The sequence below is a fragment of the Corvus brachyrhynchos genome, unplaced genomic scaffold, assembly GCF_000691975.1.
Source record: "Corvus brachyrhynchos isolate BGI_N302 unplaced genomic scaffold, ASM69197v1 scaffold202, whole genome shotgun sequence".
NCBI lineage: Eukaryota > Metazoa > Chordata > Aves > Passeriformes > Corvidae > Corvus > Corvus brachyrhynchos.
This window is the reverse complement of record NW_008238132.1, coordinates 7898208-7909197: the sequence shown is the minus strand read 5'-3', so window position 1 is coordinate 7909197 and position 10990 is coordinate 7898208. Positions and strand designations below refer to the sequence as shown.

General features: G+C 42.8%; 1 protein-coding gene across 1 annotated transcript in view; it reads right to left on the bottom strand.

Moving 5' to 3' along the window:
- The window catches only part of WDFY2 (WD repeat and FYVE domain containing 2), a 69018-nt gene extending 58030 nt beyond the window's left edge, over positions 1 to 10988 (bottom strand). Inside the window, exons 1-2 of the mRNA XM_017733666.1 lie at positions 10779 to 10988; positions 9528 to 9634 (exon numbers count right to left, since the gene is read on the bottom strand). Of these exons, the coding sequence (XP_017589155.1) occupies positions 9528 to 9634; positions 10779 to 10988 (317 nt within the window). The remainder of the gene's footprint in view (positions 1 to 9527; positions 9635 to 10778) is intronic.
- Between the last annotated feature and the right edge of the window lie 2 nt (positions 10989 to 10990).

Sequence of the window (10990 nt, the reverse complement as noted above, 5' to 3'; positions counted from 1 at the left end):
TTCCCTACTGCTTTCTCCAGCATAATAATACGGGTTAGCAACAGTATTTGTGGAAAAGCTTACTGCTGGAAACTGAAGGGCTGTGACCAACAGCATTTACAGCATTTCTTGTTTAACAAAAAAACCCCATCTCTTACTTTTAATCCTCCACTCCAAAATCAACACTTGAATTAGTGGTACAAGCTACTGTGGGATTTCTTCCCTTCCCCCTAGTCTTGTGCTCCCCAACTGTATCAGGAACCATGAAGAGCTTGCAAAGGGGAAGATGAAATGGCAAACAACAGAGATCCCAAATGTTCCCCCCAGAGAAAAGCCTGCAGCTGGGCAGCCTGTAGAAATCCTGCCTGCAGCAGGGCTGAGAGGTCTCTGCAACAGCCCATCCAACAGGGCTGTTCATCTGCTGGCACTTCACAGCTCAGACTGCCATGGTACTCCAAGCACCATAGCAGGCTCTCCGAAATTTTATGTGCTTTGGCCTTTTAGCTACAAATAAACTTGGCAGCAACAGGGATCAGAGTGTGAAGCTGGATGTTCAGTGTTTGTATGGGTCTGAGCTGATGTCCCTGCTGGAAATCTGGCAGGATCATTTAGCAGTTGATATTTTCAAAGCATGATGATGGATTCATTTATTCCCACTCATTTACTGGCACTTGCAGAAGGTACCAAGAAGAGATTAGTTTATAAAGTCTGATTCATTTCCTGAAGGGAAGAGACTGAACTCTTTGGAAATGGATTAGTGCCTATATATTGCGTAACCAACCCCTGTATGTAACATACTGTGCCAAACGCAGTGGTCCACCACCCATTACAGCTGACACTCTTAAACGAGCTGCTTTCCCCTCTCGCTCCTGCCTGAGGAAATCCAGCATACATCCATTCTTTGCATTAGCTGGCACTGGCAGTTGTCTCAAAAAATTAAGATGTAACAGAACTTGGAAAACTTGAGGTAGCACCAGACAGGCTTTTGCTCATCAGACAGCACTAAAAGTCTCAGCCGCTAGGGCAGCCCACAGAGCAGCCCAGGCAAGGCTTTGGTAGACCCAAAGAGCTCTTTTTGGGCTTAATTTTAGTTGTTCTGACTGAATGGGACATAGGACTCAGCGGAAGAGAATAAAACACATCACTTGACTGCCACAAAAAATATTAACTTCTTAATTCCAGTAATTACATATCATCAGTCCAGGCCTAGGGGACAATAAAGCCAAAGGTGTCAATTTTGATTTGACAGACACATTATCTTTTCACCCTCTCTCCTCAGCACAATTAATGTTGAGACTTCTTTTGTCCTCTTTTTCCTGTGTTAGTACTACTACACTGCCCTACTTAGATCTCTAGTTTTTATCAGTATTTGTTTCTGCCTATGCTAAAGTAAATTGTTCCCATGGCATAATAAAAGCGCAGAGAACATTTACGTCTAGAAGACAAACACAGGACTATTCAGCAAAGACCCTTTCACCTCCCATTAAGCTCCTGGCCAGGAGAAAGCAGACTATGCTGAGGCTCTGCCTGATCAAAGAGTCCTGTGCCACAGGAGTCTGAATCAATAGGACCAACAGGACAAGAACAGACACAAGGGCTGTATGCCTGATGTTGGAGAACAGCACAGGCATGACCCTTCCTGCTGGACTTCCAGTAGCTACAGAAGGGCAATGATCCTTTGACAACTGCTTATTGTTGGTGGAGCTGCTGAAAAAGCCAGTGAAGCCAAGGCATGATTCCTAAATCCAGACAAGACACACATAGAGGACCTCTACTGCCATCAGAATGCTGCAGCTGTCTTTAGCCAACCCTCCATGCAGCAAAAGCTAGGCTGGACCACAGGCTATGCCCTTGCCATCAAAGCTGAAAGCATCTCCTTGGAAATCCTGCTTTCTTTCTATCTGATGGAATGCACATGGTGCTGCAAAACATGAAGCCTTTGAAATGTCCATTTGAACCACTCATTGGATGACTCCACAGCCCACATTTGCTCTAGCAAAACACAGATCTGAGAGGAAGGGCAGAGTTTCTCTGTATTGGATGGGAAAAAAAGAACGGACTATGGGAATGAGAAGATACAGCTTAATAACAGTTAGGATCAAGAAGAAAATATATAAAGTAAGGATAATTCAGCACATAAGCAAAATGAGTGCAAACTAGTTACAAGGAAAATGCAGGCCATCATTTCCAGTTTCACAGCACAGATTCCTAAAGTTTATGTATGTTGGAAATTGGGCAAAATACTTTATGAGGACCTATCTCTTAAAAGGGATTGCATTACAAGTTTTTTTGAGATAAGTGCGATTCTTTAATTGAAAAGGCAATCCCTTCTGTATCTCTGTGTACTAAACTGGCCTAGAAACATACATATAGAGAAATACCTTACAGAAAAGTGAGTTCATCACTTGACCTTGCAGTGCCAGCTGGCACCTGTAAGAAAAGAAACCCCACTGTAAGTGTTCTTGGAAAAGCATCCAAATCGGAGGAGACATCTATAAGATAAGCTTTGCTGTATTGCCACAGAAAGCCTAAACGGTGACAAGAAAAGCAACAGAACAGACTAATTTTCAGTGCTCTCCTACTTCCTCTTATCCTTGCATCACAATAAACCTACTGGACTTCTTTTTTCAGTCCCTATTTATATGGGGTTTTTTTAATTTCAAGCCACAGATAAGTTAACAGTGTGGAAGACAAAGACTGTTGGTACTTAGATATCTAAATCTTGAAACCATTGCACCAGGATACGTACCACTGCTCTTTACCAACACCAAAAGCCTCTGATCTCCCATCTTCTAGCATGCATTAGCTTGCATAAATGTAATTATGTTTTCACTATAACTTACTGTATTTTAAGCTAAAGCAAAAGCTTTAGCACCAACTCATGACTAGCCCTTATCATAGCTTTAAAGGAGAAAAAAAAAAAAACCTGTTTACTTTAAGGCCTCAAAGTATTCCACAAAGCAGATGCACCTCCTGCTTAAGAATACAATTAAGCCTTTATTTGCTATTATAAGTGAATTTGAAGCCAAAGGTAAATTTACTACATTTGCACTCACTGCTGGAGGTGCAAAATCTCATTATTTGTCACATTCTAAACACGGGCATGGATCTTCTCTCCATATCCCTTCAAGACAAAGAACTGTACTTGTTCTATCACCTGAATTCAGAAAATTCAACCTGTGGCAAAATAGGCCACTTCACATTAGGACAGCCTTTTCTCAGATTTCACTGCACAGGACTCAACGCCTAAGGAAACCATGATTACAGACCTGTAAAGGTCAAAAGCATTGCTTTCTGGGGCTGATCGATCACTACTGTTATTGCAAAAACCTGCTAAGTACATTGATCTTTCACCTCACAGTAGGAGGGAATGGTACAGGACTTGGAGAATAAAAGACAACATTAGACAAAACTTTGCAGTAAACTTGGCAGCAGAACAGCCGTGCTTTTCTACCCAGAACTGTGCTTTGGCATCGCCTTTGATTCAGTGCTCAAAACCTTAAGAGTTCCCTGAAAAACTTAATTTAAGTGGTGAATACACATGGTGTGACAAGCAAAGCCCATATGTTCAAAGTCTGGCCAAGGTTAGTTACACAATGCTATTTCCTGCAGCCTGACTAAGAGAAAAATTAAAACACCATGGTTTTTAGCCCAGCCTACACAACTGTTCTCCCTCTCATGAGGATGAAGCCAGTACTGTCCATCTAAAAAAATCCATTTTGTCCATCTAAAATTTTGGCACAGTCTAATTTGTAAAATTCATTAGTTGTTTTCTGATAGACAAATATCCATTTTGGCCATTATTTATGTGCAGTTTCAAGCCATCAGGCATGCAGACTGACATATGAAGACCCCCAAGAGATGCATATGGCTTTGTGATTATGTAAAGGTCCCTCCCTGGAGGGTTGCCTGGTAAACTTGCCCTCTCCTGCTTCTCCTTTCACGAAACTGTCCCTTTCCTTCTCCAGGCTTGCTCCAGCCACTCGCCCAAACTGCTTGCAGGGGTACTTGCCATTCCTGTGTGGATGTCCGTTTTATAGTTTTCCCATTTACATAATTTCTTTACCTCACAAAAGTAAAAAAAAGGAAGTTTTGTTTTCTCTTTCCTAAAATGCCCCATGCAGGACAAGGCTCTGCTGAACAGGATGTGCCCCGCTGTGTGTGGCTATTCTCAGAACTCCATGGCTGCTGCTCCTATTCCGTCCCATGGTGCCCCATCCCACCCTGCCACAACCAGCAGTGCATGGCTGTATCCATCACTCCTCACACTGCACGCAGAAGGGAAACAGCTGTGTTTTTTCTTGCTTCTGGCCTTGCATTAGGGACTACTGCAATTCTTATCAAATCCCTGGGCAAATACATGCCGATACCAGAAGTTTTGTACAAACCCACTCATATTTGGCCAGTGTGTGATGAAGGAACAAGGGCAAAGCAGTGTTTTTATGCGAATAGTCTTTCAGTGTCTGAGAGGTTACAGTGCACACAACACAGTGATGCACAGAAGACACTTGTGCAAAAGCCAGTTGCTCTCCTCAGGGCATTGCTCATCATTTAAGAAGCTTTTAGAGCTCCTGACCACAGAAGCACCAACGCAGTGCCTGCATTTTGCCCTCCCGCTCTCTCCTTTCCGTTTGATCTCTGAGCTGCCAAGTACTTTCTGACTTCTCTCTGGGCTGTTACAAACACCATTTTACAAAACTCGTGCCACTTTCGAGCAATTCTCTTCCATGTAGTACCACACAGCTAAAAGATGTTGCTAGGAAACCTGTGCACAGATCACGGTTGGCAGACACCATGCAGGCACCAGAGCAGCTGGAGAGAGAGAAAGAAAAGTCTGTCTCAGTAAACAAAATGCTATAAAGTAGCTCAAACAAGCTACTGACATATTTCTATTGTGTTACAATGGTCACATGCTATTTGAGACCTTCAGTTTGCTAAGTGACCCACAATGAAAGGTCAGCCTTGCTTAAATAGCTCAGTAGCTTCAAAACTGTTGCAATTCCTTTAGTTTTAGGTATTGCAGCGATTTCATGTTGCGGCATCACTGCCTCCTCTAGACATCTTTATCTTGAGGAGGAAAACTAACAAGTTTCCTTCAACAGCACATTTTTAGTTATATGCCATCTCTGTACTGCATGTACTCCATAACTGGCACTTGTTTTTCTTTCAGAGTCCACAGGCCACACACAGAGGTGGCATTGTGCAGTCCCCTCTTGGCGAGAAGCACTGCTCAGCTGCAGAACTGGAGAGACTGCAGGGGAAGGTCACCAAGCCTGACAGACATGAGACACACTGATGAGAGATCCAGTCTCTGTGTAAGCAGATGCCAGGGAAATTAAGATGGGGCCAGGGAAGACAAGAAGAGAAATGAGAACTGGTTAGTATGGGAAGCAGATGCATCATCCCAAAACCTGCTGCAACTCAAGAACACTGTTCAGCAACAGGCAGAAAAAAAGGCTACCAGGGGGCAAACAGAAGGTATATTAAGTAGCTCTTCTTATTCCAGCTAAAGCTTGTAAGTTAAGATATATTCACTCACATCTTTTACAAAAGAATAATCTCTAAAACAGAGAGGGGAGTAAAAACCATTGCACCTCTAACTCAGAAGGCTCAAGCACCTAAGGTTCCACTCTATTCTGCTGCCCAACTGTGCTGCTGAAGTTGGGTCTGTACAAGCTGTGGTCCAAGTCAGGTCAGAGCACATTTCTGCAGCTCTTGTCTTGCAGTTAAGACATGAACCTAATGCAACTGCAGGAGTTCCACCAATCTGTGCATTGACCTACATGAGCTAGTAGTTTCAGGATAGCTCAAATCAGAGGGATGAGACTAAATGTTTGTGCTTTAAATCTTTAGCTGACACAGAGGGGGAGAGCATCTTAAGGCAAGGGATACACAAGCTCAGACAAACTTCAACAAGTGGTGGCACAAAGCGGCACAGAGGGTTAAAAAAGCACAACATTGGAAGGTCTCCCACAAGTGACTAAGTGGAGTTTATCTCTCCCAACAAGCACCCAGCAAGACATTTTACATGCTAGTCTCAGATTTTGGCATCTCAACAGGATACATGTTAGTCAAATCAGGAACAGTTACTGTTCAACATCTGCAACAATGTCTGATTCCAAGAGCTTTTGGACCTCCTGTCTTCTCTCTTAAGCCTCTCGCCAGCATCCGCTTCTTCCTCACAAACAGCCAGCACTAACCTCCACCCTGACATTTATTCCAAACACACAGTCATCAAATTACGACATATCCAAAAAATTGAGTTAAAAAAAAATAGCAACCAAATTGCATCTACAGCACTAGGTCTCTTCAATTCCTATCAACAATTTTATTGGTGACTGATGTTTTTATCAAAATTTAAAGAACCTCCAGGCAGGGACAAGTCTTTTTACACCTGTGAAGAGCATCCACACCTTCTGCACTGCTTGAGCTACTGCTCATGCTGCAATCACCTGGATGTGAAACCTCCAGGCTTAGACTGATAAATATACACAAACAGCATCCAAATCAGTTCTCACAGCACCTTCACTTCTGCTGTTAACCAACAGCCACACGCAAGGCAGAGAAGACACTGGTGATGTAACCCTGTGCTTAGACAAGAATTACAGACCTGTACTGCAACCACATTGCTGGGCAAAGCAATCACTTTCTACCACTCCACCACAGGAGAAAGGAAACTCAGAGAGTTTACCAAGCGTCTGTGGTTCCTTGCACCCTGCCTGAACACAGCACTGTGTGAAGAAACCCACTGTTCCATTAGAGCTTTTTCACACACATGAACTATAATGCTACATGCTTAATGTTCTGGATCTGGACAGGAAAACCACAAGGAGAACAAGATTGCTTTTTATGTACTTAAGGGTGGAAAGATCACAGTTCTCTATGTTAGAGGTCATGTCAGCACAAACCCAAAGACAACTCCCACATTTCTTGTCACATATGCATATTCCCACTCCTAGTTCACTGTTAGTTTAGCAAAGAGATTTTCATTTACACAAGATGGACATTAAGTTTTCATGCCCCCTAAAAATCTTGCTAGTTAGCATACCCAGAATACAAGCCTTGGACAACAGCTGAAGTGCATATCTGTATTTAAAATCCTTGAACTGTAAACCAAACCTAGCAATACAAGCTCTGCAGAGTTTTCCCTATGTGAGATGAAGACACTAATAAGATAAGCAGTCTGGGCTCACTGTTTGTACAGTGATCCATAGGAAGAAGCTGAGACATCTGAGTTCAAAAAGAACTTAAGATAATACAAGGTAATGGAGAAGACAAAGGTCTCTACTCCTTTAATAAAAAAAAATTAAATAGAAATTTGAAAGCTGTGGGATAAAGGGATAAATATTTTCCTCCTAAGTCTTGTGACCTTCTAAGAGACTAGAATGCCCATTTTTTAAAAAGAAAAGATTTTGACAATTTTCCGTTGACTGTGAAAATTTTTACTTCTTGTGAATACTTCCAGGAGGACAGTTCTTGACTGGAATACCTACATTTCCAAGGTCCGTAGCATGGAAGTGAGCACAGAACTCCCACCCACAAGAGGGCATAGACCAGAGGTCACAATTACCAGGAAAGCTGCTTACACCAGCCTCTGCGAAAGTTTTCCTCACTTACAATCCAGCTGGTGGTAAAAAGAGGGCTATTGGCAAAGTGCAGGTTTACCACGATGACACCCAGCCCCCTCCTGCCAGTCTCACACGGTTACACATGATCAGCACATCGAAGGCCCAGCTGAATGAGCACTCACATCGCTGGCAGGCTCTTGAGAAACACACAAGTGTGCCAGCACTGAGCAGAACTGCTTGCACTGAAAGCTGGGTGAGTCAGTGCACTTGTCCCACCATATCCCATGCTCAGGTAAGATTAATGACACTGAATCTTCTCCGGAGCACAGAGTTAGATATGTCTGAACTTGACATGCCAGTGACCTACTTTTCAGACATGCCCAACACCCACGTCTCCCTCCAAAGGCAACAAAAGACAAGGATGTTCAGCAATTTTGAAACGGCAGCACATGCTTTTAATACTGAGGAAGCTGATGACAACTTAGGGTCAGCTGTGCATATTAGGAAAATCCCACTTCAGCTTCACATGAGCATACAATGCTATGGATCACTCAAGACTCTCCATGTTTGGCTATATATGTCTGTTGATTTCACATGTTTGCTGGCGGGGAAGAGCATGGATGAAACCTAGTAACCTCTTAGGGTCATCCTGCATTAGATTTATACATTCCTGGATAACAAATGTTGCCACTACCTTAACTCTCACCTGTCTAAACAGGTGCATCCCTTTCCTTAGAAAAAAACCACAAAATATCTTATCCCTCCCATGCACACCAGCTGTATTGTAGAGATACAGGCTCAGTCTGTTTTGCCCAGATAAAGAATCAGAAAACCCGCTAGGATTAGGGCACAATGAACATCACTCAATTAACATGAGTGACCAGGATTCAGAAGAGAAAAATCTGTGTGCATCATCTGTACAAGTGACACACACTAAAAAAGGTACATAAAGTAGGGTACATAAAGTCTTCAGAATCTAGTTAAATACGTAACCCTCCCCCCACCCCCCACCCAAGATTCCTTCTTTCCCCTCCTCTGTCTTTCTTTATGAGGAATAACCACACTCTCTATTATTACATAGTTTTCATTTTATTTCTTAATAAATATGCATGTATGTGCTACAAACATGATTCAGGGCTATATAATGCATGACTATGTCTGCAAGCTATAGCTAAAACCACTTTTGTGTCTTTTAAAACCAGATAACACCATTCGTACCATACTAAATTGAGACCAGAGACCAAGCTAGCTCCTGTTTTTAAAGATTTAGGTGTACGGGGCCACATCATACAGCAAAGAAAACCTCTAAAGTGGTACCTAGCTGTTGCGTTTGCTAAGACTACCAGCAACTTCAATAATGATGTGTTCAGCCATTCACCCACAAAACAATTCCTCCTTCACCTACAGAAGATGTCCCAGCCTGAAGCAAGTGCTGGAGGTGGCAAGTCATTCCAGCTGAAGTTCTCTACAGAAGCTTCAGAACATTTTCCTCATATGAGCAGTGCATATTGCAAGCTGGGAAACATGAACAAAACTCACTTACTTGCTAACAAGTAAAGGGACAGATAACATCTCCATAACCATCCCTAACAGTTTCCAGGAAGCTCTAAAAGCCCTCCACATTCCAAGGCCATTAAACAACCATGTCAACACTAACACGAGAGGGCAGGTCCAAACAGGAAAAGGTGCCATAAGGATCTGCACAAGCCTAATCATAATACACAGGTATTGAAAGTCTGGCAAATTATGCTTTCACCCCAGGTATCCTAAAACCTGCAAGTTAGACTCCCAACCTGCTATTCCTTCCAAGTCAGTTTTAGACTCTTAACCTTTTAACTACAATAAAAATGCTAATGCAAGCACAAAATGAAAGAAAGAGCCATCAAGCAACATCTTCATGCTTAGAGAAGTAAAAGGCAGGATCATACCTTGTAGCATGTCAAGGACGCTGCAAACAAGCCCCGCAAGCAGGCACATTACCTGGTTAATTCCTTTAAACAGAAAATAGCCTGGGAACCTCCAGACTTTCCTAGTGTGAAACTCCTGGCTTCTTCTTCACTGCTTGTTTCTTGAAGCTGACATCTCAGTTACTAGTGAAAACAAAGATGTCTTATCAATCCCTTTCTCTACACAGAAATATCAACCTGGAGCATCAACTTGCTATCAACACCTAAAGCTACAGGTTTTTTTTCTAAGGTGAGGGAAGATGCAGAGATTGAGAGAGACATCTATATGAGAGGAAATACATTTCAGGAATACCTTCTTACAGGGAAAAAGAATGGGCTGAGTAAGCCTAACAAGCTACTGTGAACCAAAACAAGCTCAAGCTTTATTCAACACCTCATCAAATACATAAAAAATGTAAAGACGATAAAATTGTGAGCACATAGCAATGTAAAACTCTGCTTAAAGTTCCTTTGACAGAGTACTTGTTCCAAGTAGCTCAGCTCCTCTTGCTACCAGGCATATGAGAGTTCACTTGGAGACCTCAGCCTGGGTGAACTTAAATGATCTTAAATCTGTACATATTTGACAGCAGAAAACTAAGTTACACAAAGGACAAAGATGAAAGAAAATACAGTCAGTTTTTCAGAAAGCTTGCAGAGACATAAAAACAGACACTCAACAGAACAGCAGGTATCCATGAGAAACAGTCCACCCAAATACTCTCGAGCATCAAAACATATTGACACACTGGTCAACATGTGTCTTTCAATCTTAGGACACAGGTTACACCATACACCTGAGCTGCAAAGAAACCCTGCCTAGAATAACTATTTATGGACTGCAAGAAAAATAAGCACTTATTTTAAAATAAAAGATCTTCAAGTTAGAATTTTGAAGCTCCAGCTGCAGGGCTGAATTAAGTTTGAGCTCTTTCAAAAGAGACAGAGTTGCCTCTGGGCAGCCTCAGTCACTTCGAAGCCCTGCTAAAGGGCCTGAAAGCATTCTCCTCCTTGGCAACTTTTCAACACGGGATTTAACTCCAAGATCTTATCACTGATATATGGTATTTTTAAACAATTACTAAGAAACGTTTGGAGAGGGGAAACGGGAACCAAAACTACTGTTTCAGCCACTGCCATCACAATCTTCAGGCAAGGTCAAAGATCTCCACAGACTCCCCGGCAATCCCTGTGATGAAGAGAATCTCAGAGCCCATTGTACCTACGCTAAGAAAAGTCACCCTGCAAGTTTCAGCGGCGCCCCAAGACCAGTCACTGCCCTGACCCACACAGCAGTGGAGGAGGACGAGGAGGAGGAGTGCGAGTGGGACACTAAGCTGGAGACCCTTGCTCCAGGCTTCTTCTCCTCCAGAACGTGATGTGTCTGCCTAAAGCAATGTCCCGATGCTGGGCCACCGCCACCTTGACGCTTGCCCGAGCTCCGGGTGGTGGAATCTACAGTCCCACAGGGATGCTGGAGGTCTGCCTCCACCATCC